The sequence below is a fragment of the Thermomyces lanuginosus genome, assembly GCF_041956635.1.
Source record: "Thermomyces lanuginosus strain ATCC 200065 unplaced genomic scaffold VTN49scaffold_29, whole genome shotgun sequence".
Taxonomy (NCBI): Eukaryota; Fungi; Ascomycota; class Eurotiomycetes; order Eurotiales; family Trichocomaceae; genus Thermomyces; species Thermomyces lanuginosus.
The window spans coordinates 315,933-339,975 of NW_027192363.1; the positions used below are offsets into that span (position 1 = coordinate 315,933).

Sequence of the window (24,043 nt, forward strand, 5' to 3'; positions counted from 1 at the left end):
TACTTGATCACCAAAGTTATGGTTCATGTTGAGCTAGGCCAAGCACTAGCTGGCTTTAATCATTTGAACGCGGAAAGTAATATCCTGAGCACGTTTTCTCACGCACATGCCCGTTGATTGACGAAAATCTCTGAGCGGAGTAGCTGGGCAATAATGAGTCTCGCTAGACATGTCAGTTTTCTTTGCCGAGTTACCGGAGAATCTTTACATTGTTGCTGACGGCAAGTTGATGAGGTTGATCCGGATGAAATCATCCACACACTTCGGCATGATCCCGAATCGAGTCGGAAAGCGAACATACATACAGAAAGCGCGGTTGCCAGTGTGACTCCCTATTCTACAAAATATGCAAGTCAAGAGGCGATTCCAAAGTTTCGAATCCCGCGCGACGGTGCCCCGAGTGATGTTGCGGCTCAATTGTTGCGTGACGAGTTGGAGTTGGATGGGAGGCCGAGCCTGAATCTTGCAAGGTAAAGGATAGAAAGCCGCAAATACCCCCCGGGAAAAGTTGTTGACAGGAGTGATCAGCTTCGTAAGCACATACATGGAGAAAAACATCACTACATTGATCTGTGAAAACATTGGAAAGAATCTGGCGGACGCAGACGAATACCCAGCATTGATGACTATGCACAGCCGCTGTATTTCAATCATCGCCGATCTCTGGGGTGCCAACAAGAAAGAAGATGCCATTGGATCAGCGACTGTGGGCTCATCTGAAGCCATAATGCTCGGAGGAAAGGCAATGCAACGTCGCTGGCAGGAGAAGCGAAGAAGACTCGGTAAGGACACCTCCAAGCCGAACATCATCATGGGGGCAAATGCGCAGGTTGCCCTGGAGAAATTCGCCCGTTACTTTGACGTCGAGGCCCGGATACTCGATGTATCGCAGAAAAGCAATTACTGTCTCGACCCGGACAAGCTCCGCGAAAACATTGACGAGAATACCATTGGTGTTTTCGTCATCCTAGGCTCAACCTACACTGGCCACTACGAGCCAGTGGAGGAAATATCCAAGATTCTAGATAAATATGAGGCCGACACAGGCCATGACATTCCGATTCACGTTGATGCAGCTAGTGGAGGCTTCGTTTGTCCTTTTACACATGCTGGTGCGGGTCAGAAATGGTTCGCCCTGTATTCCTGACGCTTTTACATTTGCAACTTTTACTCAAGAATGTTTCAGGAACTTTGAGCTCCCACGTGTCAAATCCATCAATGCCTCCGGCCACAAGTATGGATTGGTATATCCCGGGGTTGGCTGGATCATTTGGCGAGATCGGTCCTATTTGCCGAATGACTTGATATTCCAGTTGCATTATCTGGGCGGCACGGAAGAGTCGTATACTCTCAACTTCTCCCGTCCTGGTGCCCAGGTCATCGCCCAATACTATAACTTTATCCACCTTGGGTTTAATGGATACCGCGCCATCATGGAGAATTGCCTGTACAATGCGCGGATGTTGGCAAAAGCTCTCGAGAAGACTGGATGGTTCACTGTAATCAGCGGTATCCATCATCCGAAAACAAAAAAGGAAGCAAAGGACAAATTGCTGGGTCCACGATCCAACGAGACTTCTGCTGATTATTCACCGGGTCTTCCGGTAGTTTCTTTCCGGCTGTCGGACGAGTTTCAGAAAACATACCCTCATGTCAAACAGGACAGTATCAGCCTTATGTTGCGCGCAAAGCAGTACCTAATTCCCAGTATGTTTATTTTACGCCCTTAATCTCTCTGCTTCCGTGGATAACAAACCCCTTGACAGACTACTCTTTGCCACCCGCCGAGCAAAACTTTGAAATACTCCGAGTTGTGATTCGCGAGAGCATGAGCGCTGACGTCCTTGACCGATTGATCAATGACATAGTCGCAGTAACTGAGAAACTGATTGAATCCGAATCTGTCGATCCGACTTCTCTACAAACCCAACCTACCACTGTTGAGCGTCGCTCAACGCAATTAACGCGACCAGCCCAGCAAACTCATCGATCAGCAGTCAAGTGGATGAAAAAGATGCGTGATGGCAGCCACAAGTCTGTGTGTTAAGGAAATTTATTTTGGATAATAGTTACGTCCTGCGAACAATTCAGGTTGTTTGCTCACGTGTCGAGAGCTACATGCTGTTGAAGGTGTTTCAGTAGCGAAGGAGATGACAACCTTGTGCGTAACTACCAGCAGCTTATCTGATTCGCAAAAACTCTGATTCTCTCCGCTTGAAGCGAATTCAGTAAGTGATAGAAGAGGATTGCGTTTTCGGTTGTTAATGATCGCGACGCATCCGATCACCTTCTCCCGAACTTGTCAGAGTAATCAGAAAATATTAATGAATCCTTACCATCTTTGTAATGTCTTACCCGGCATTCTGACCTGTGACCCTCATTCAACGTTCCGATTCCGATAGGATATCATTGCCATGGAAGCCATCAGATTCTATCTTGATTGCCGACCCGACGAAAGGCCATTCCTGTCGAGGCTCCTGCCAAGGCGGAAAAAAAAAACAAATAAACAATTCGAGTTTTGCACCCTATCTGTCCAGAATTCTCCGCCATTGATAATCGAAGCTGCATGGCATGGACAGATAAAAGCTTTCAAGTAGTCTAAAACAGCTCTCTCACCCCCCAGGTAGATCGTCATCATCGGATTAGGGTTAGTTACGTGTAGTTGCCCACCTACCTCATACAGCAGGAGGCTAAACTTCATTCGGGCAACATTTGCGCCTTGTTCGTCCCGATTACCGTTCTAGGCAAAATTTCCCCGGACTACTTCTCCATCGAACGGGAGGCCATGAACCGGATTAAAGCCATTCTCGATAGCTCCATCCAATTGAAATACTTGTTGATAAATGTATACTTACTCGGCCGTGTGAGGGGACATGGACGCGTAACTGCAGCCTTCGCATTCTGTTGCCTTATAGATCCTGTCTGCAATGATAGATCTGCTGTCGGAGCATTAGTTGGGGAGTTTGGAGAGTGTATGCACTTGCATCAGATCTGGTTCATGCGAGTGGTGCTACGATAATTCCATGATCCGACAGATACTGCGGAGTAAGGCTGCGGGGAGTGTAGCTGCCTTCATGGTTTCTCTGCTCTACTATATAACAGCTGTAGCTTCGGCGCATTTCAAGGTCCAGATTCGTTTTCTCGCAATTTTCAGCCCGACCAATATTGACTAAGTCTTGCCTTACCGTAGGTGAGTGCTCGATCTTGTTTCGCGCAGAACATTGTCCTAAACATGTCCACTGGACAATGTGGTATACTTATTTTGAGTGTTCGATGGTTCAATTTCCTCTAACTGCATAATAATAAATTTCAAAACAGCACACTTGTTCCGATCTCTGTTAGACGACACTCGAAGTCGATTCTTAAACGGAAGCGGAGATCAAAATGGCACCCATCGCAATGAACTACTATCCCAAAGCCCAAAGCGACTTCAAACCGCCGTTGATCGCAAACGACAATGCGTACCTTGGCGATGTTTTCTCTAGGTATACAGCTTCCCACGATGCCAACATATCCTGAAGGCATATACCGTGTAGCTAACGATCTTCCTTCGCTATAGTGACTCAGCCGACCCGGAGAAGGCCATCTCTGCTGGCTTCTATCGACTTGAGAAGGGCAAGGAGCTTGTATACGAATACACATACCATGAAATGAAGATTATCTTGGAAGGAGAGTTCGAAATTTCGGACGAGACAGGCAAGAAGGTTACCGCAAAACCCGGTGATGTGTTCTATTTCCCAAAGGGTGCCAAGATCACCTTCACGACACCCTCGTATGGGCTAGCATTCTACGTATGTATCCCTTGCTCTGTCAATCGAGCTGCAGAACTGACATAAAATTCCGATGTGCAGACTGGTCAGCGCAAGAGGGATGCTGCTTGATCAGGCTCCCTGCTCTTGACGGGAATGCAGAGATTGAAGCTATGACTAACAGAAATTGCATCGTGAATCTCGAGCAACAACTGAACTGTTGCGTTCAACAAACAATTTGTAATTAGTACCCATTACATCCATGCACGCAATGAGACTCGATACTCGGAATGACACTTTTGTCCAGTCACTGGCTTATTATACAAGTGAGTAATCAATACAGTACATGGTAACATGTAGGATGAAGGAAAGAAAGCTGGTAAAGCAAGTGTAAACGATCGATAAAGAAATCTTCACGAAAGATACGGCATTCCCCAAACCATCAGTCATTCGATTTCTTCGAAAGGGAAGCGGAATAGTCCGCAGAATGTAATGGCGTCATGTTATCGATTCACTGTTCAATGACCGAATCTCGAGCATAGGAAATGGAACGACTGATGACAATTTCTGCTTCCGACCTCGACGGCGGTCCTAAACTCATGGCGTATGGCAGTTAAACCCTGCAAAGGCCGTATTTTGTGACTTATGGCATGGCAGACTTTGATGGGATAATCTTTGGGCGTTTGGGCACCAGAGGAATGGATTGTTGATATCCATTGAATTCCGATACCTCAGACGGGGTTGGCGGAATTACGGAATTCTGTGACTGCATCTGCCAATTCAACCCGCCTGGTTGAAATTGATTGGACGCTTCAGGTTCAGGTGGTGTTAGCATTTGCGGATTTGCAAACAGATATTCAGAGAATATCATCGGTAATACGAAAGGATCCGTATCGGACTGTGTGCACATTTCCTGCGTTGCCTTCGGGTTCGCCGCCGGCATGATGGGATCGTCCCATGGAGCAATGGGATCAAACGGCGGGGTTGGTTCGAATTGGGGCTGTGTGACACCTGTAGAACCAATTAGGTGAGTTTTGGGAAACTTCTTTGGCATGGGCGTTTGAACTGACCTGTGGCTACTTGTGATAGGGAACTCGACGATGTGATCGGAGTCGAATCAAGTTCCGCTGCGCCTGATGTCACACTTTGCGGATTCCGATAAATGCTCGGTGTTTCGATGGATACGGATGTCATGGACGGTGGTGGAGACGTTGAAGGGACTGCCAGAAAGGGGTCCATGCTTGACGCAGTCTGTCTTTTCTTCTCCATTGATGGCTTATGATCCGCAGGCGAAAAGATACACACTCTCTTCAGCCGGATGCAGCTCTCGCAACGGCCTTGTGGGTCATCTGCTGCCAGCAGACATCGGATCTTACGCCGACGACAATGAACTATACACAGTGAGCAAACCCGGACATTGTGAGGCAACAAGATAATGTAGGAAGGCACACTAACCACACGCTGTTGAAGTTCGTTGATATCCAAGTTTGTTGCGCTTCTTTTCCCCAGCCGAACTACTAGAATTCTTCAATCTAAACTTCTTTGAGTAAGACGCCAGGCGCTCTGTCTCCTTAAGAATTATAGGCAGGGCTCTCGAGATCAGAGGACAAGGGATATTGAATTGAGAAGGAGCCATTGCGAAAGCAGCTTGATCTTCAGGGCTGTGGAAATTGGTGATGAAAATTGGCGATTATGGGCTGAAAGATGAAGAACAGCCAAGGCAATAACAAGCACCACACACAGTAGACCCTGGTATAACAGATGACGAACTCTGTGGTCCTTGTTCGGCTGGCAAGGTGTTGACGACTCGAAGTGCAGCAGATGATGATTGCCTTTATCTGAATCGTGTCCGACAAGCTTTAGATTTGCTGTCAATTTCGGGTTAGTGCAGAATATAAAACAACAAGTCTGTGATCGATATACACAAGAAGCTGACAGGGAAAGCCACTGACAGTTTCCCTCGGGTGCTGCAACGGCTAGTCTAGTAAATAATTGATTATTACTGTGCATCTAAAACTTTATGGGAACTGACAGAGGAACTAACTGAAGAAGGAAACGATCAGGGCTGTGTAGTATTAGCTGACAAGTTCCAAGAAAGCTTCTCGAATGATTTCGAGAACCCGAAGAGGAAGATCTTCGAGAAGGGGGATAAAAATAGGCCTGAGCGTACCGGGGGCTTGACCCCCTTGCAAGACGACAACATGGAGAACAGCCGAAAAAGACGAAGATCTCGCGGCAGCTTGCGCCACTCATCGAGCGGGGGCTTCAAATTAATTTAATCGGTTCAATGGAAAAGCTTGCTGTCCGATTTAAAGTTCTGGAGAATGAGGAACTTAACGTCGCTAGAGCGTGATCACTTCCAGACTACGAAACCCTAATTGTAAGCGAAGCGAATCAGAAGATAGACCGTCCCTCCCAACTTCGATGTTGCAGCATATGCCAAATGCTTCAGCAATGATAAAACGGGAAATCATGGCAATGCAGGTTTGACGTGCTTAACTTCTATTGATAAGACACAATCAACATGCAGACAAACATGGTGCACTAGTCAGTCATGACTTGGAATCTGCAACAACTAAAGTATTCTACAAAAAGTTCAGCGAAGGAATGACTAGCGAGATGCATTGTGTGACCGGTATCGAATATAAATGCCTCGAAAGCCCCAACAAATTGAGGCAATTGAGATAAGATTTTAGCGCAATCAAAGCGAAAGAGATCAATACTAGATGTGAAAGTTGCCAGTCCCTATCTGTACGAGCAAGACTGGCAGTGTACACTCCAGTATATGCAAGAATATGGAGGCGTGATGATATATTACTGATGAGCAGAGACACTCATGCACCGAGTACTTGGCTAGGTTATTACCCATTCTCATTTTCAGAAAGCGGGATGACAGGTGGATGAGTGCAAGAACTGTACGCATCAGATACAGGAAGAGCAATGGCTGGATCTTCTAGAGCTCGGAGTAATTCATGCGTCATTGCAAGCCCCAACCTTATTCCAGGGATCTGCAAGATCATCTTGGCCATCCGGAACGTCCGGTTGCGCTACTATCTTCGCAATCTCGTCGCTGCATCGTGGGCAGTTGTGTTCTATGATTTGTTCCCTACTGTCTGTTGCATGATAGGAGTGCTAAATTGCCTCGTTCCCCCTAAAAAATATAATTCGGAAAATTAGGCGAAGGTATCGCTGAATGCGCCTTTTGACTCGGCGGAGAGTAGGTAAAGCATGCCGGGGCGGAAAAAGCTTGGTTTTCCCGGATGGGAAAGTGTATGTAATGACAAGCGGTTGGCATGCGCTTGAATTGAACTGATGCAGGTTGTGTGCAGTGTTGCCAGACGATGCCATGCACCTTTTCGGGTTAAGAAATATTGGATTGCATTGTACCTGAGCATTTACTCCATACATTGCATAGAAGCGGTTGGTTATTTATGTGTACTCCGATTGTACCTACGGAGTAAAGTGCGCTCCGGAGTCAGACGGGTGGGCTCGGTTAATCCGGGGATGCCGGGGCCGAAGAGCCCTGAATTTTAAAGTTTACGCCCGGTCTCAAGCCACTTACGTCGGAATAGTGTGCCTGGGAGCTCTGGTATATAGGTGTTTGTGCTCAGGAAAATATTCCAACCTACTTATTGTTTGTAGCGCCTTAGACGGTCTTCTACGCAATGTATCATAGTAGACTCTGCCGTATTGCTCGATATTGATTCCGTATGAATACACTCATTAAAATTCAGCTACTTTTGCTGACTAGTCCTCATAACATTGTTCGAAAGTTTGGGCAGGAGGTTATTAAGCTGCCTGGCATCTTAGAGATGCTCGCAGAAGAATTTCAACAAGGTTTCATAGCCTCGCTGGTACTGCTTGCGGACCTCCGGATCTTCGAGGTTCGATCGAGCACCCATCCATCCGTGGATCATGTCGGGATAGGTCTCCACGTACTTGGGCACCTTCAAATTGGCCTCATAACCCTGGACAGCGGCAGGGTCCTCGTCCTTGCTCGCCAACACAGCCATAGGGATGTCGACCTTCTTTGCATCTTCGGGATCCAGGAACGCTGGATGCACCTGCGCCGCAGCCTTGAACGTCTTGTTTTGCTCACCAGCCGTCAGACTCGTGACCTTTCCTCCCCAGCAGTATCCCACAATGCCCCATTGGAACGAGCCGGATGGTGCGAGCTTGTTCGCCTCTTCCACGATGGAGGGGATACGCGATACAGCCTTCGAAGGCACCGCCTTTGTGGCGAAGAAGTTGCTCAGGTATTGCTTGTGTTCATCCGTCTTCGGTGGGAAGATGGAAATATCGCAAGGCTCGCCCTCGAAAAAGTCCGGGATGAAGACGCGGTACTTGTTGTCGGCGTCAGAGCTGGACAGGATATCGGATCCCTGGAGGGTCTGTGGGAAAAATCCGAAGATGTCTATGAGGGAACAATCTGAGTCAGCATGCGAAAGGAGACAGATAAAGAGGAAAGAAGGGCAAGCGTCGAGGCGTACCAGACACTACCAGAAGGGCCTTGGCAGCATCCGCCGGACCGGTGACGTCTAATCCCAATGTCAGTAACACACTCCGTCCTGGACATAATATTCGAGGGGACATACAGGTCTTGAGACCAGCGATCGTCTTGTACTCGCCCTTGGGCTCGTAACCCTGGCTCACCACAGGAGGGATCCTCGAGCAGATATCAGTATTGACCCCACACGCCGTCCTCAAAGTCAGGGAACCTACGAGCAGCAAGCCTTGCTAACGCCAGCCATATTTGTCACGGAGCAATGAATTCTTCGAGGATACTGAGTTCGGATGAACAAGCTGGCTTTGGTATTCAGAGATGTATACAAGGATGGGGTTCTCGGGTGCGATGAGCAGATGGAAGGAAAGCCTCGGAGTAATCTCATGGCGCCACTTCCGATTTATATACCACTACGGAGGAGAAGCTCCAAGAGTAGGAGGCCGAGAGGGGCAGAGGGGAAGAGGGGCAGAGAAATCACTGGAAAAGTGGAAATCTCTATAAGATCGACCCGTTCACAGTTTCATCATTCAGCAAGGATTGCGTAAACTAGAGACTTTAATTGAACGTCATGTAACGAATTGACCATATGCGGCGTAATGGACGTATCCGTGCTCCAAGGACGCACCCACATGTTTTCCGTAAGTATACGGAAAACGTGTGGGTGCGTCCTTGAGCACAAATACCCGTAATCTAACAGCCTTCTTGTAACATTACCTTGTAGAATGACAAGTTGTTCCTTGATTTCATTACATATCTCCGTATTGAGTGGTATTGTTGAAGACGCATTTATTGCGAACTTGATTAGTAATCAATCCTAACCACTCACAATGTACGGTTTGGTAGCACATTCCGCGTTCATCCAGCGTCTCCGAGCCCTTCCAGCTCAGTCGTTTCCCCTGTGAAGCTCGGAGTTCTCGCGCATACTTTGTTCAATCAAAGATGTGCCGGCCCTCTGTAGGAGCTCCATACCTTATTCAACTGGTTGGTAGTTACTCGTACGTAACGGATAATAGCATTGTACGGGGATCCGTGAAGACGAAGGTCCCTAACCGTCTCTCATCATTAAGATGTCATAGTTTACTACGAGTAACCCTTGGGATTGTCAATCAATACCAGACGTGGTAGCAAGCTGGCCCGTTGCGTGATCTCAAAGCCAGCTCCTGAACCGCCAACTCTGCCCGTGCACCCAAGGCATTGTGCATCATGATACCCCCTCTGAGCAGGGAAAGTCATTCGCAGAAATCTCCCACGAGGGTATGGAGATCCACGAGTAGTATGTTGAGTAGCAAGCAACAAGACCAATTGCGATATCGCAATTGCAATATTGGCCGACCAGATATGAGCCTCACATTGACAACTGCTCTAGCCAGAACATACAGAGCTAACTATACACAGAAGGAACCATGCAGTTGTTAAAGACCCCAGGATTAGTTTCACACGCCCAATTCCCATGATACAAGCCTGCTGAACAGATATAGATGACCACTAAAGAAATGCTGCATAATGATGCTGGTCTTGAGTGGAAGAAGATTCGTCACGCATCAAACCCAGTGCGAGAGACCAAAAAAAAAAGGCGGGGCAAGAAAAGTCGTTAGTACATACAAGAACGACTTACGCTTGATTAGGGCAACGAATCTGGATAACTTGGTAAGGATTGGCAATGGAAAGACCGTTACCACCTTGCGAAAGAAAAGAAATAAAAAGGACAAAAGATCAAGCAGAGACTGATATTGCCACAGTCAAGACTGCCCGGACTGTCCGTTGCTGACTGGGCTAGCCTTTCCACTGTGAGAGTCCACCTTCGACGAGTTGTCATCATCCTTGGAAGTTGGATTGCTATCTTGTGCGTTCTTTCCACAGCCCTTGACGAGTAGATGCCTCTATAAAGAGGGTCAGGATGACGATAGTCTCCGGAACGAAGAAGGGACACTAACCTTCAAGGCGTCTTTCCTCGAAAATGTCTTATCACAATGGTTGCACGGAAACGGTTTAACCGAAAGGTGGATTCGCTTATGTCGTTTCAAGTCATGATTTCGATTAAAACTTTGCGGACATTGGTCGCATTTGTATGGCCGATCGTTGGCAGGCGTTGACTGCGCGTGCCCTCCGGGATAGCCTGCGTGACCACTGTACATTTGCTGCATACTGGCTAGCTGGCCGCTGTTGAACATGGGACCAAATCCACTGTGCAGATTTCCCACTATTGACATCTGACCTCCGGGATTGTGGATATTCGTCATGACCGGTCCCGCCATGGCAGGGAGGGAATAGGAAGGCCATGGTGGCCGTGGATACCCCAGCTGAGGTTGCTGCAGGGATGGTGACTGGCCGGGATTCGCGGGCACTCTGGACGGCTGGATTCCCATGCTCCCGTGGGTCACAGATGGTGCGCCGGCGTAGGATGGGGGGAATTGATAGGATCCCGAAGTATGTCCGGCTTGAGACGTGCCGAACATCGGATTGATGTTCGATTTCCCACTGGGATCGGCCATATTCGGTGAAGAGGGATTTGTTCCAGGGACTCCATGAGTGCCAATAAGGGTATGCGGCGTCATGACGTGCGATGGGACAGGCTGCGGCACCACGGAGTGAATCGTCGAACCCGAGGAGGCCGGGATGCTCGATGGTTGCATATGCGATGGCGGATGGAGATCGAATGTCTGGGTCATGGCCTCAGTTGTTGGTGGTGCATTGGCATTTGGCCGGCTTAATGTGGTTGGAGACAAGCTCCCTCGCGTCGGTGGTGGATAGAGGCCCGCCGTCGATTGGCTCCATGTCTGTGATGGCGTGCTGTAATTGTAAGAATTCTGATTCTGCCAGAGCCCGGACGCGTATGAAGAAACATCCGTAGCCGGTGGGATGCCGCCTGAGACAGGTAATGACTGACTCCCTGCCTCTCCCGCGTTAGCGGGCGGAGAGAGAAGATTCCCTACACTCACGCTGGGAGCCGGATTGAGCGTCGAGGGCGTTTGCAGCCTGGGGGCGGAATTGGGAACCGAAAAATTCCCGGGCGGCGGAAGCTCGAAAGCCGGAGAACTGGATACCACCGACTTTCGCGCCGTCAATGGCTGAGGCGCGGAGGTCAGCGCATCTAGCGCAGCACTCATTCCTGGGGGCAAGACGGCAAGAACTTGCACGTGTCGAAATCAATAAAGACACCCCCACCGGGTGAAGAGACAGGCCGACTTCGAACGGCGGATAAAAGCAGTCTAGAATTCAGGCCGCGAGACGCGCGCTTTCGATAGCAGAACACAACTGTCGCGGTTATGCCACCAACAGAGTTGTCGAACGACCCAGACAGCTGGTTTGTTGGCTGATACCTCTTAGATCAGCACCTAACTGCTGGAACAATACACACACTAGGTGGCAAGCGGGTAAGAAGCTAGACAGGCAACAGACACGTTGAAATCAAGCCCCAGTTGCCTTGGAACGCGACAGCAATCGACCGTCGGCAGTCAGTCGCAAGGTGAGCAATCTGCACGAAGTTGCATGGCCGGAGGCGGGCGTTTTCTGTCAAAACTGGTCACGATGGTGATCGCTTCGGACACAATCGTTGTTGGCGATCGTTGTCTTCAGACGGGTTCAATTTTGACTTGAAGATCTCTCGTTTCACGAGAAATCTGTTGGAGTCGACTGGCGCATCACCACGAACACCTGCGCTGTCGCAACCAAGATGAAGTTGGAAACCTGACGCGGTTGGCGATCCGGCACTTCGTTGCTCGTATGACTTGGACAATTCTGCAGTGCCTTGAAATGTTAGGTGAGATTATGAAATAATAGTACTTCTCGGTGAAAGCTGTCGCCAGGCACAAAAAATGCAAATTGCCAGCGAACAAAAAATAGGAGAGAATGAGAAAACAAGTCACGCGGGTTGATTGCGAAAGGAACGAACACGAACGACCGAGACTCTCAGGAAAAGCAAAATAGATCGAAAAGATTTAGGGACAGACGAGCCGACGGTTTACGACGGTTGCCGAAGGTTGGGCGGATAATAGATTCTAGGCCGGGGAAAAGAGGGGACCATGTTCTATTATTGCCACCAGAAAGGGAAGAGAGAGAATAATTTCAAGACAATTTCAAGCTACATACGAGACTCCAGAGAGGAATTTTGTCAAATTACCCTCATGCTTGTTTGGATAGAAGAGCCATTTAGCGCGCACCGTGCTGGGCGGAATGTGATGGAAGCCCTCTTGGCCTTCTTTTTTTCCTTTTTGCACTTTCGCAGTCGCGGCGACGGAAGAAGAGGGGGCAATTTTGATGATTATGAAAAACTACGTTATGGAAAACAAAGTAGAAAGGGAAATCAGTGCAGCGTATCAAAAGATAGGGACAGCGTTAGGGGTGAAAAAAGACAATTTCGAAACGGCATCCAGTTCTGACTTTGCCCGACAGTCGAGACCCAACAACGCTCGTTGGAAACTAAACATAGTGAACTACCTAGGTACTTTGTAAGCTCCATGTACTCGTCGTCGCCTGGTCCTGCTGTTCATCAAATGTGCTCAATTTCCCTGGGACTTTTTGTCCGGCCCCGGCCCTGAATCCTGTTGCTGCCCTTTGGCAACGGCTAGGTAAAGTAGTAGGTTGGTTAATTCCTCCGTCGGCAGCAGGTTATAATTCGCGCCAGTGGAGAAAAGAGCTGGTACTGTCGATCCTTCATGAATCGATACTTTGACAGTTGCCTTTCTACCGGTCCACGAATACGGAGTATTTAATCGTCAAAAGAGTTCCCAGTGAAGTGGATTTTGGCGATCCAGCTACAGCAGTGACCTTTCACTTGGGACGACCCATACGTTTCTACACCCATTCCTTGATGCTCACAACTCCAGTTAGGTTAGGCTTGAGGCTGAGTATCAACTCTAACAACTCAAATGGAGAAATAGCTCCTCGCAATTTCGCAATCTGCCGTCTCGCTTCCAGGGAGAAGGAGGCAGATTTCAACAATTGAGCGCTCTCGGGGCCGGCCTGCCTGGCCAGGTCAGGACGTCTGCAAAATTCCAGCGCTGCCACGCTCCAGAAATGAAATCTGGTTTGCTCTGCACCGAATGGGCTAGACCACCGCTGCAGCATTGGCAACTTTGGCCGACGCCGCTGAGTGGCTAGTGCTCCGATCGCAGACGGCTGATTGGCGAGATCAATATGGGCCCATCGCAGAACTTAGCGCATTAGCGCGGAACTTCTGATAGGGGCCCATCCGGTCACCAGGAGCGACTATGTACAGTAGCAGTATCCTAGTTTGTAACACCTCTGGTGCTTTATGCTTGGGGAAACTTTGGGCGGCAGGTGATTGCAAAAGCTACTTCCATTAAAAGACCCTGAGAGTTCGGAATCAACGGTAGCATTGCAGTTGTACTCCGTATGAGTAGTATGGGAATGGTGGAATCCCATGACGGGCGATCCAGCCAGCCAGAGCGCATGAGTCAGCAGATCATAACCTACCTAGATCTAATCGTGCAGGACCTGGCGAAGCTCTTTTCGAATTTTTGGGATCCTGAAAAACCATGCAGTTTGAAAATCCAACACGGGCAGCGGTTTTCAAATTTCATGCAAGAAGTGATTTCAAAAAGTGAATTTCGCGCGCAGGCCAGCTAACCAAATATAGTATATAATCAAACTTCTTGAGGACTAGCCCTAATAGGCTTAGCCAATTTTCTGGGAGTTCGGTCCAAATCGCCGTGATTCCAGCTCGACCTTTCTCATGCATGATATCGAAACATGAGACATGTGATGCTCATGCAGGACCCATGCTGATGGTACAGTGGAAACAAACAATTGAAGGAAGCAAGTTGAGCAGCTTTGACAGAAGTACTTCGTACAAGGCGTGTATATTCACAATGTCGGCGGCCAAAAGCGTGCTTTAGCTTCGGAATTATTCAAAAGACCGACACACCGGTGAGACGACCGTTAGACTTTGCTAATCACGACTTGTCTCTGGGTTACCAAGGGCTCGGCCCCCAGTCATGAAATGATGCCGGAGCTTGCCGATTTCCGAAACGCAATCATGAGTTCCTGACAAGCCCGCCAATGCTGCCGGCAGTTTGGCCACAAGGCAGAGCGAGGCCCAGGTGGCAAGCGTGCACCCCTTGTTCGATACTTCAGCAAGCTCATGGCGCGATAGGTTAATGCGCCCGACTCCGTGGCGCGTCGCCCTTGCACGTAATATATCACACAAATATCTCTTTCCAACCCCTCCCAAGTAGATAGCTCTTGCATTTGAAGGATGTTTCGAAACATGGTTCCCTCTCAAAAGAAAAGCTATCTTTCGGTGAGCTGTCCTTCGGTACGAACGAGCTGGCGAGCCCATTTGATCGACTTGTGGCGACTCTGCCACAGATTAGGCGGACCTCATGTGGACGAGTAGCCGGTCCAACAGCCCGAAATCACTGGCGGCAGGCAGATAAGCTTCAACACCAACATATCAAAAATACATAGTCCAATGGCTACGTGGTATCCAAAAGGCTCGGCCGTACTCCACGCCTCTGACTGCGGCACGCTCCATTGGGAGAGGTATTTCCGTTTCCGGTGCATAGTGCATGGAACTTGGCGGCATGCTTGCTTCGGATCCTTTTAAAATGGTGGAATACATGAACCCCTGAGAAGTAAACAAACGCCCGCCACCTCACAAGGGTGTCAATCGATAGTCAGTCTCGGAGAACGGCGAAAATGCAAATAGACTCATTGCGACACCTCCGCCTCGCGAAGTATCCGAGAAACGACAGCCGCTGCTCGACCAATGTCACCCCCTTCTTTGCGTACGTTATCGACGCCACGCTCTATTAGAGCTCGATATCTCTCGACGAAGATTTTCAGCCTGTCTTCGCGAGTCTCGTACATTTCTCCTTCGACATCCCGCGGCTGACCAAAGAGATTCAGATATGCGTAGGATGCGGACGTCGTTGGAATCATATGCTGCTGGATTGAGGGATGGCAGATACCGTAGTCGCTATCCTCTCCCTCCTTGTGAATTTCCTGATCCTCATCTTCCCCTCTGAGCCCTGCTCGCAGGAACATCGCCAATGCTGTCAATGCCTTCACCGTCGGTCTCCCAGCCGAACCCATGGTGCTTCTATTCGCGGACCACTTCGCAGATTCTGCTGTATGCCAACCAAGCAAGGACATGAAGCAATTCAACGTTTTGACCCATCCACCGGAGCAAGCGACGATTTCAGTTCCGGCAACATCGACTAACCAAATGAGTACGTCCACTGTCGATGACCGAATATCGGCTGCCAGATGCGTCATACCCGCCCGGATATATGGCAAGAGGGAAGCGGCATTCTCCTGCACCTCTAACGGGGACAGGCTGCGGAGGAATTTGAGGACTTGAGTTCGCACACCACTGCTGGCATCAAGCAAGAGAGGAGCGATTTTGGGAAGTATCATGCTCAATGGCTGAGGTAATGAGCTCCCGAACTCAGCCACACGAGAGGTCAGATGTGAAAGAGACTCCTTTCGTTGCGTGTCCGACTTGGAGGAGAGTAGAGCCAGATGATGCGAGAATTGCGCGGTCGACGTAGGCGCAGTAACGGAAAGGGATTGCTGATTGACAACAATAGCTGTTTACGTTAGCATAGGAACTCCAAGCAACGAGACCGTAAATTCAATCGCAACGAACCTTTTGATCGGAAACTTGTATCTGTGTAATTCGATGGCTTTGGCTTGGCTTTTCCAACCTTGAGTTTTGGTTTCTGTTGACATTTTAGCGCTCTCAGTCCCATTCTCTAGGCGATATACGAGGCCCAAATCTACCTGAAAATCTTTCTGTTTTTCTTTCTTTCGTTTCTGGCTTGTACCCATTGTGTCCTCTTCTTCGTGCCAAGAGAATATTTCCTTGACACTCTGTTTATTCAGTCCTTTCTTGCGTACTTCTCAAACTTGAGATCTATCACCGCAGGAATCTGGGAGTTAGCTGGACAAACGAAATAAATTTCAGAGCGACATACCTGACAATCTGCGATGCCAAGATCATTGATCTTTTCTTATCGTTTCAAGCCTTATCACCACGTGATCTGAAATGCATATTGTCACGTGACAAAAGCAACTCCACAATGACGCAATGGGCGCCCTGATGCCGAGGCCAACCCCGGCCATGTGTCCATTGTACAACTCCCGGTCTCATCGCTTTGTCGACGAGGGACCATTAGTTAAAGCCAACTCAAGTCTGTACGGGATTGTAACAGTGTAGAGATGAGCGAGAAGTAAGATGGCAGGGGCCGAGATCAGGTATAGATCGCAATATCCTTCGTCCTCCTCCTCGAGCTACTGCGCAGGCCTAGAACTGATCCCTTGAACTGGAAAAGGTGGCATCAGTTGTCAATTGATTGTATATAGGGCTCCATGTCTAGAGGCATATTCCGCCTACAGTATGACTGTCTACGGCATTGTCTTAACGACATAATGGTAGGGGCACTAATTAGGCCCAGTGGTATGAGATCAATGTTCGTAAAACCTCATTGTCCTTCGATCTAATAGATGAAACCAATCTTCCGTGCTCTCGACGTCCCCTAAGCCCTGGTTTACCGACGCAACACTCCAAATTGCGATGTTCATTCCCCTGGGGCCGTATCAATGGCCGGCCAGAAAGGAGTTGATAAAACGCGTATGCAAAGGACTTTGATCCAACATCACTGACGTTATGCGAGAATGCAGAGGACTTTTAGCTGGATGAGTTCTCCAAACGTTGGATAAGCCATTTTACGGGACACACGAGGCCTCGTTTCACAGTATGCCATTGTTCGATGTTATAAGGCTGCAATGATAATCGAGAAGAGTCCGCGACGTACATGGATGGGTTTTAGTTTGGAACCTTCACGCCGTAAAGCTCGCCAGCCGGTTGGTACGACATGGTTGGGTCAAGAACTCTGCGAGTTTGCGCGTCACGAGATTGTCGCTGGCTTCACAAGAAAAGATTAGAACGCTGTACCTCTACCAAATTCAAACCGTTTCAAATTGCGCTGGGTATACACAAACACCACAAAAAGAACAATAGAGACGGGCAACTCAAATTACAGGAATGCAATGGAAAAAACCTCCCGAGGTTTAACCCAACCTGGACCCTCCACCCCCTGTTGTGGAATTGCTCGTCACATCATGCACAACACACAGGAGATATTTTCGGCTGGGCACAATGACGATCTCATTCTTCTTTGTGCGCAGTCGTAGTAGTTTGACCTCATCATCGTCCTCCTTCTCACGACCTTCGCCATCGGCGTCATCGGTTCCTCCATTAACATCGGCTTTATCCTCGTCGAGCCCGTTCGCGGGGTGCCCATTGTAACCATCCTCCCCGCCACTTGGGTGTGCCAGGGTTGAGCTGAGCGTCGCAGCGTTGGATACAAAGGCATGGATCTGCGCGGCTAGGACTTCGGCGTATGTGGGCTTGTAGGGCGTTGACGCTGGCGTTGCTGCTCCTGCTGCGGCGGGAGTTGTATTACCATCTTGCGACGAGGAGGAAGCTACCGCGCTTGTCGTATCCGACTGTGAAGGGACAGACTCGCGTCTGGAGGACGACGCTATGTTATTTGTCCGCGATTGTGGTGAGGACGACGCCAGCTTTCCGGTAACCTGAATGATGGATCCATCTTTTCGAGAAAGGATGAGCGTCGATTGCACGCCGGGACGGGAGATCAGATGGGAGAGAAGATTTGAGACATGTTGAGGGATCTTAAAATTGTCAGCAAGCAAAAATCCTTTTTTTTCTTTTCGTTCTGTTGAGTTGTAGGGAACGTACTGCTTGAGCCATGATATTCCTGCAATGGCGGAATAGCTTGGTTCAGATATCAACTTGTCAGCCCAACGTGGAAGCGCGATGTTTCAACTTCAACCTGATTTTACCATCAGAACTGGTTCTCCGTACTGTACTATTATTACGATACCAATTTATTACACGAAAATTACAAGCAGTACTACGTATCAGAAACACAGCAGCAAGACACAAGGTACATTTCACTGTACTTACAAGTACTTGTACGTACGATGTATTTACGCGTTTCAACCTGCCAACCTGCGAAAGAAGACTTCCTACGCCTCTTGACGCGAAGACAAAATTCATTTTGTCTCGCGCCACATCGATAGGGAACAACCAGTATAAGTGCCAATTGCAGCAAGCCATATCATGAGAAATCTGTTGTCAAAGAAACGAGACCATCTCATAGAAATCCATAATACCCCTCCGCAGCATTCCCATCCCCCTGCTCCTTCACACCCATACTAGGAGCTTCTGACGCCCCGTCATCGACCCGGTCTCGATCATCGTCTGAGATCACAGGGTTATCCGAGCCAGACTCGTTCACACAGACGTCAGACCTCAAAGGCAATCGACTAACGGACCATAAGATAGGGAAGCAACCGGGGGGTGGGTTAAGGGCCGTCAAAAGAGGATGCAAGTGAAGGAATCAGAAAGGGAGGAAGCCATTAATACATACAGATATCATCTGCATTTCGCTCCCTCATCATCTTCTCCTTGTCAGCTTGGGGAATCTGCGTTCCCTGCTGAGCGCCGGGCATCTTAATGCCAAGCGCCTTGGCCATCTTCTGGGACGCTGTCTGCATCATGGGCTCGTGAGGATGTTCCTGGTTTTCTTCCTGCTGGGAACCTCGTCGACCGCCGTCTCCTTCATGGACGTGGCGAATCGGTCCGAACGGTTCAGCGGTGGATTTGTTGTCTCCTGGAGATTCGTCACCATAGCTGTGAGCCTCTGGGATCAATCTCCCTTTGTACGGGGAAGTCTAGATCTCTCTCTCTCTCTCTCCCTCTCTCGGGTTGCGAACCTGGTTGCATAGTATTGCTCAGGCGTCTGCGCATGTTGGAAAGGGTGTCTCTGGCCATGTCTGTATAGCTTTTGTCCGACATCTTTCCGATGGTTCGTCCGCAAGTACTTTGTATAGACTATCGACAATGTTCACTGAGAAGCCTCATCTGGAACAGAGTTATTGAAAATAGATGGGGTGGTATTTATATATGGACCTTATGATGTCATCAAGACAAGGGCCATCGTCACGACATCTGAATCCGGGGCATGTCACATGTCCATCGAAAGTATTCTGGCGTGGACTCGGTCTATGATCGGAGGATCCACTACCGGACAGTTATTGGGGACATCTCCCATGAGCGTAATTGCCAGACATCTGATTAGATACGGGCAGCTCTTGTAGGGAAACAATCCGCAAAAACACAAAAACCCACAGTGCGCACTTCTGCCTGGCGCCCAGTCCAAAAACAAACAACAACAAAAAAAAAAAAAAACAAAAACCAAATCCCAAATATCAGAAATAACCCACATGGAAAGACAGAAAAAGAAACAAGGGGACTGGGCTGACCCGAGACAGACGCGATTGTATCAATCAAACCACAAAAACCACACAAACAAACCCAGAACAAAACCCAGAAATAAAAACACAACAGCAGACTGGAATACTCCGCAAAGCCGAGCGACGTGTAAAAAACTGCTCAGCACAATACCCTAGCGATCAGCAAGGCAGAGTCGCAACCCTGACGACCGATCCAGACGCCGCCAACACCTTGCATAGATTCCGATGCCACTTCACCACCTCGTCGTATCGTAATCGTCAGTTGGGCGCTAATGTGACCGTTGCTCCTCCCGTCTATAGTCGTAATTGAAGCGGAAAAAAAGGTCGTAACGAAACAAGATTAATATAAAACCATTAGCAGTAACCCGTCATCGTTCAATATCTCGGGCGGTCCGTCATCCGTCACAAGCTCATTGTCAACCACTCCCATTCCTGGCTGGCAGTGTTACCAGATCCAGCTGCAAGACTGTGATGGGCCGGATTGGTTGCTGCTGGCGGCAAAGCGGGCGCCAATGGGACATTTTTAGACCTGGAGGTGGACTTCCCCTCGTCGGACCCATCTCCTTCTTGACCTGGTAGGCTGCTAGCCAGAGAACTGATCGATGTTCCCTTCTCGAGTCGTCGCTGGCGTTTGGAAGCCATCGAAACCGCCCCGCGTGCTTGGGCAGCAGCCGACAATCCGGACTTGGGCGGAGCGGCTGCGATCGGAACTACGCCATTCTTGCCAGAGCTCTGGTTACTCGCCGACACTGTTCCCACCGTGGATCCAGATGTAGACGGCGGAGAGCCAGGCGCGCTCCTATTCTGCATCTTCGAAACGGGAGTAGTGGTCCCGGAAGATTGGGTCGAGTTCTTCCGTGAGCTTTTCTTGGACCGAGAGGACGATCCAGCGGCCAAGCCGTTACCACCACCACGGTTTCGCTTTTTGATCACATCGGTCTTCAGGGAAAGTGGGCGAACAACGCCATGCAACTTCAAGAAGAGACCACAGGCGTTGCAGAGCGGCTGGCCCTCGGGGTTTCGGCGCCAAAGTGGCGTGGTTTGAGTGAAACAGTTGGTGCAGGTCGTGGGATTGTTGCCTTGCTCGTTTTTGCTGCCACCGGGACTGGCCGGGCGAGATGGCGCAGCACTGTTCACCCCGGATTCGGGAGGTGTGTTCGGAGTCGACTGCGACACCACGTGGGATGGCTGATTTGTGTTTGGAGTCGAGATTGTTCGAGCTGCCTTTGGCCGTCGAGGATCCTGGTCCCTGTTTCGCATGTCGCTTATCGACGTTGTAGAAGCATGAGCTCTATGCAGGTTCCCTCCTGCCTCCCAGTTGTCAAGCGAATTGGCCATTCCGCTGCCCTCTCCGTGCAAACTGGCGATGTTGGGCATAGAGCCAAAGTGGTGGCCGAAAGTGCTGTCGCCCTGCAGAGTTGAACTCAGATCTGCAGAGCCATCATCCATCGAGAAATTCGCTTGCATGCGCATGTTTCGATCGGCAAATGGGTTTCCGTCCGCTTCCTCGTTGTCCGAGTCCGCACGGAGGCCGAGCATGTGCTCGTCCGCAGACAAATCCATATTATGGTGGGATGATGGTGCCGAAAAATCATTCTGATTTACTGGTCGAGAGGAATTGACATTCTGATTCATCGAAAAGACGGGAGACGGAATGCCAGAGGACTGGCCGCTCATGGAGGTAAAAGTGTTGCCGTTTGCGTCCCTGTTACCACGGAAAGGAAATCGAGGCTGCAGGGACGCAGTAAGATTAGAGGCCGGGCGAGCATTGTGCTGCGGTGGACGACGATTGACCCGGGCATCGATTGACGACTGCTCCAAGTACGTGGACGGATCGCCGTCATACGTCGGCTGCGGTGTGGACGCAGTGGAGTGATACCCAGACGGAGGCGGCGAATACAACTCAGTCGAAGTGCGCGAAGAGCCCATGGACGTCTGCGAGTACATATGCCCGAATGGGCCAGACGAAACCAAGGGGGACTCCGTCGGTGAGAAGGTGAAGCTGTTTGGCAGCGTACCAGGAAAATTCATAATCAAGTCGTCACTAAGGTGGAACGTATCCAGATTGAAAGGTACAGTAGGAGAGGTGGCGTGGTGGTGGTGGTGGTGGTGGTTGTTGTTGTTGCTGTTGTTGTTACTGGTATTGTTATCGCTGTTCCAGAAACCCGAGGGTAGCTGATCGAGGCTGTAATCCGGCATGGCTGTATATAGCTCATGATCGTTCGCCATTGCCGGATTGCTGACAGGCGGCACATGAGGAGAAAAGTTGGCCGGTCGTTTTCGATCCTGCTAATCAAGGCATCAGTTCAAAGCATCCAGACAGGCGGTCGACTGAGTGCCTACCCTGCGCTCGTCCACGCTGGTCTTGCGCACGCGACGCGGCACATAGCCAAACTCTTCCGAACGATGTTGATCCTTCGGCGGATATGGATCTGATGCAGGAACGAAGTGCCCAAGAGACGACGACTGGTCTTTTCGGCCTTTGATGGGGATGCCGGAAGGGGCACCCGAATTGGAGGCATCGGTAGGCTCATTCGCCGGAGAGGTGGTGAGTCCCGCGGGCGAACCAATGGACGAAGGGAGGGTGAAATCGTCAAGATCCATGAAATCGGCGGAGGGGGCCGACGTCGTCGCAGTGGTAGTTGCCGTGGTGGTCGCACTGGAAACAGCGTTCTGGTCGATCGACTTGCGCAGCTGGGAAATACCACCGGGAGCCGGCTGTTCTTTCTTCTGGGCGGCAAGACTGTTTTATCCGCAGCGTCAGCTTGATACTCTTCAGAAAAAGGCGACGAAAACTCGCAAGTCAAGCGAGAACAAGGCCACAGCTCGTTAGTTTCCCCGCCTCTTTCTCCGTCGATTACAGTCAAGCTGACACAGAACATCAAGACGGGTGCGCAGCTGCGGCCGACGGAACTTGCAAAACTGTCCGGCAAACAGCAGACGAGTTTTGCGTCCATTACTCAGGACCGGAATGTGGAAACGTAATCCAATCCAAGGGGGAAAACATGGACGACGACGCCTCGGATCGTAGAATCACATACCGTTGCTGCTCCGCACGTTCCCTACGCTCCTGGCGTTCCTTTTCCTGACGCTTCAAACTCATGGCCATCATTCGCCATGTGAGATTTGCCATCCGCTCCTGGTTCGGAAGCTGGGATTTTGTTTTCGAGTACAGCTTCCAGATCTGAGTCGCCAGGGGATCATTTTTCTGCATTTCGGCGAGATCCTCGGCCGCCTGCCGGGGGGAGCCATTGTGCCAGTCCGGAAAAACGGACTCGCTCAACAACCCCCGGTAGGCGGCGCTGTCCTTGAGTGGGAAATCCAGCTTGCCTGATTTCCCCGTGCTGCCGGGGGATTCAAACGTGGTAGGCGCGCGTCCAGCGGGCGACGACCGTCGCAACAGTCGGAAGTACGAGACGGAGTTAACAGTGATCGATGCTCATGCGACAGTGGACACCGAGAAAGAGCACCACGGCCGCGGGATGTCGCCGAGACGGGATGTCGGGGTGGCACAATGATGACAGGAATCCCGAACCCACGACGAACGGCTCCGAAGGGCGACGAGGAAGATTGAAGGAGGAAAAGAGGAACATTCACGAGAGTTTGCAGACGATGACGGAGGAGAAGAGTGTGCCGGGGCGGCCTGGCTCAGAAACGGGAATGGAACCCCGTCGGTTACTTTTGTGTTTCCAGGTAACCTTACTCAGACTGAACAATACCAAAGTATTAATTCCAGCGGCGATGTGATTTGGGAGTTCGCTTGATTGACCGTCCCTCGGCCCCGGCGCCTCGGAAGAAGAAAGCCCAGTCGACGAGACCCGGAGCCCGTTGCCGAAGTGTGTGGGTTGAAAATGGACCGATGATTCGGGGGGGAAAAGGTGCCTGCTCGCGTACGGTACGGGTACGGTCATGACAATACCGCGTTCATGCTTTTCAGATCCGCTTGGCTTCTAGAAGTGGGCAGCCACCGCGGCTCACGGAAGCGGTCAAAGTGGTTGGCAGGATGGATTGAGCCCGTGGAATGCCCACGCTCAGCAGCCAATCACGGTGGAGCTATTGGGCGCCTCAGCACGGATTCACTCTACGCTGACTCGCCCACGCTGTGGAGAGTTTTGAGGTGAAGCACAGACCATCATGACGTTCAGAGTTTGTCTGTCATCGACTGAACTCGACACGCCTTTCTGACAGTCGATCCAGTCTTCAGCCATGAGTTTTAATTACTGTGGATAGAGTACTACCCGTGGTTAATCGCAAGCCAAAGAGAATGATTCGATGGCGTTGGAAAGAATGAGCGCCTTGGCAGTCGAACACTGCCAGAAACAGTAGGGGTACTACGTCCAGACCTCATCGGTACTTCGGGGTAATAACAGGATTCACGACATGGCTAAATTGAAAGAATGCCAAGCGGACAGACGGGGACGGAGTGACGGCATCACTATAGCTTCAGTCAAAACGATTTTCTAATGAAATGAAATCTGATATG

General features: G+C 50.0%; 11 protein-coding genes across 11 annotated transcripts; 4 read left to right on the forward strand and 7 right to left on the reverse strand.

Moving 5' to 3' along the window:
• Window positions 1-153: 153 nt before the first annotated feature.
• On the forward strand, window positions 154-2,047 carry VTN49DRAFT_3608 (uncharacterized protein; the record flags this gene model as incomplete). The annotated part of the gene is made up of 5 exons (XM_069411463.1): window positions 154-171; window positions 235-470; window positions 529-1,128; window positions 1,187-1,707; window positions 1,767-2,047. 5 exons carry the CDS (start codon window positions 154-156, stop codon window positions 2,045-2,047), a joined length of 1,656 nt encoding a protein of 551 aa, XP_069268079.1.
• Window positions 2,048-3,384: 1,337 nt separating this feature from the next.
• Window positions 3,385-3,881, forward strand: VTN49DRAFT_3609 (uncharacterized protein; the record flags this gene model as incomplete). Its single annotated transcript, XM_069411464.1, has 3 exons — window positions 3,385-3,485; window positions 3,560-3,791; window positions 3,852-3,881. The coding sequence occupies 3 exons, from the start codon at window positions 3,385-3,387 to the stop codon at window positions 3,879-3,881; spliced, it is 363 nt and encodes a 120-aa protein (XP_069268080.1).
• Window positions 3,882-4,392: 511 nt separating this feature from the next.
• VTN49DRAFT_3610 (uncharacterized protein) lies at window positions 4,393-5,385 on the reverse strand (the record flags this gene model as incomplete). The annotated part of the gene is made up of 3 exons (XM_069411466.1): window positions 4,393-4,760; window positions 4,820-5,140; window positions 5,205-5,385. 3 exons carry the CDS (start codon window positions 5,383-5,385, stop codon window positions 4,393-4,395), a joined length of 870 nt encoding a protein of 289 aa, XP_069268081.1.
• Window positions 5,386-7,555: 2,170 nt separating this feature from the next.
• VTN49DRAFT_3611 (uncharacterized protein) lies at window positions 7,556-8,500 on the reverse strand (the record flags this gene model as incomplete). Its single annotated transcript, XM_069411467.1, has 4 exons — window positions 7,556-8,163; window positions 8,240-8,287; window positions 8,345-8,415; window positions 8,472-8,500. The coding sequence occupies 4 exons, from the start codon at window positions 8,498-8,500 to the stop codon at window positions 7,556-7,558; spliced, it is 756 nt and encodes a 251-aa protein (XP_069268082.1).
• A 1,256-nt stretch (window positions 8,501-9,756) lies between these two features.
• Window positions 9,757-9,981, forward strand: VTN49DRAFT_3612 (uncharacterized protein; the record flags this gene model as incomplete). The annotated part of the gene is made up of 1 exon (XM_069411468.1): window positions 9,757-9,981. One exon carries the CDS (start codon window positions 9,757-9,759, stop codon window positions 9,979-9,981), a length of 225 nt encoding a protein of 74 aa, XP_069268083.1.
• Window positions 9,982-9,992: 11 nt separating this feature from the next.
• On the reverse strand, window positions 9,993-11,360 carry VTN49DRAFT_3613 (uncharacterized protein; the record flags this gene model as incomplete). The annotated part of the gene is made up of 2 exons (XM_069411469.1): window positions 9,993-10,133; window positions 10,188-11,360. The coding sequence occupies 2 exons, from the start codon at window positions 11,358-11,360 to the stop codon at window positions 9,993-9,995; spliced, it is 1,314 nt and encodes a 437-aa protein (XP_069268084.1).
• A 3,565-nt stretch (window positions 11,361-14,925) lies between these two features.
• VTN49DRAFT_3614 (uncharacterized protein) lies at window positions 14,926-16,047 on the reverse strand (the record flags this gene model as incomplete). Its single annotated transcript, XM_069411470.1, has 3 exons — window positions 14,926-15,806; window positions 15,866-15,938; window positions 16,000-16,047. The coding sequence occupies 3 exons, from the start codon at window positions 16,045-16,047 to the stop codon at window positions 14,926-14,928; spliced, it is 1,002 nt and encodes a 333-aa protein (XP_069268085.1).
• A 1,242-nt stretch (window positions 16,048-17,289) lies between these two features.
• On the reverse strand, window positions 17,290-17,992 carry VTN49DRAFT_3615 (uncharacterized protein; the record flags this gene model as incomplete). Its single annotated transcript, XM_069411471.1, has 2 exons — window positions 17,290-17,913; window positions 17,981-17,992. The coding sequence occupies 2 exons, from the start codon at window positions 17,990-17,992 to the stop codon at window positions 17,290-17,292; spliced, it is 636 nt and encodes a 211-aa protein (XP_069268086.1).
• Window positions 17,993-18,398: 406 nt separating this feature from the next.
• VTN49DRAFT_3616 (uncharacterized protein) lies at window positions 18,399-19,054 on the reverse strand (the record flags this gene model as incomplete). The annotated part of the gene is made up of 3 exons (XM_069411472.1): window positions 18,399-18,505; window positions 18,675-18,917; window positions 19,021-19,054. The coding sequence occupies 3 exons, from the start codon at window positions 19,052-19,054 to the stop codon at window positions 18,399-18,401; spliced, it is 384 nt and encodes a 127-aa protein (XP_069268087.1).
• Window positions 19,055-19,275: 221 nt separating this feature from the next.
• On the forward strand, window positions 19,276-19,870 carry VTN49DRAFT_3617 (uncharacterized protein; the record flags this gene model as incomplete). The annotated part of the gene is made up of 2 exons (XM_069411473.1): window positions 19,276-19,400; window positions 19,579-19,870. The coding sequence occupies 2 exons, from the start codon at window positions 19,276-19,278 to the stop codon at window positions 19,868-19,870; spliced, it is 417 nt and encodes a 138-aa protein (XP_069268088.1).
• Window positions 19,871-19,962: 92 nt separating this feature from the next.
• Window positions 19,963-22,774, reverse strand: VTN49DRAFT_3618 (uncharacterized protein; the record flags this gene model as incomplete). Its single annotated transcript, XM_069411474.1, has 3 exons — window positions 19,963-21,849; window positions 21,904-22,303; window positions 22,602-22,774. 3 exons carry the CDS (start codon window positions 22,772-22,774, stop codon window positions 19,963-19,965), a joined length of 2,460 nt encoding a protein of 819 aa, XP_069268089.1.
• Between the last annotated feature and the right edge of the window lie 1,269 nt (window positions 22,775-24,043).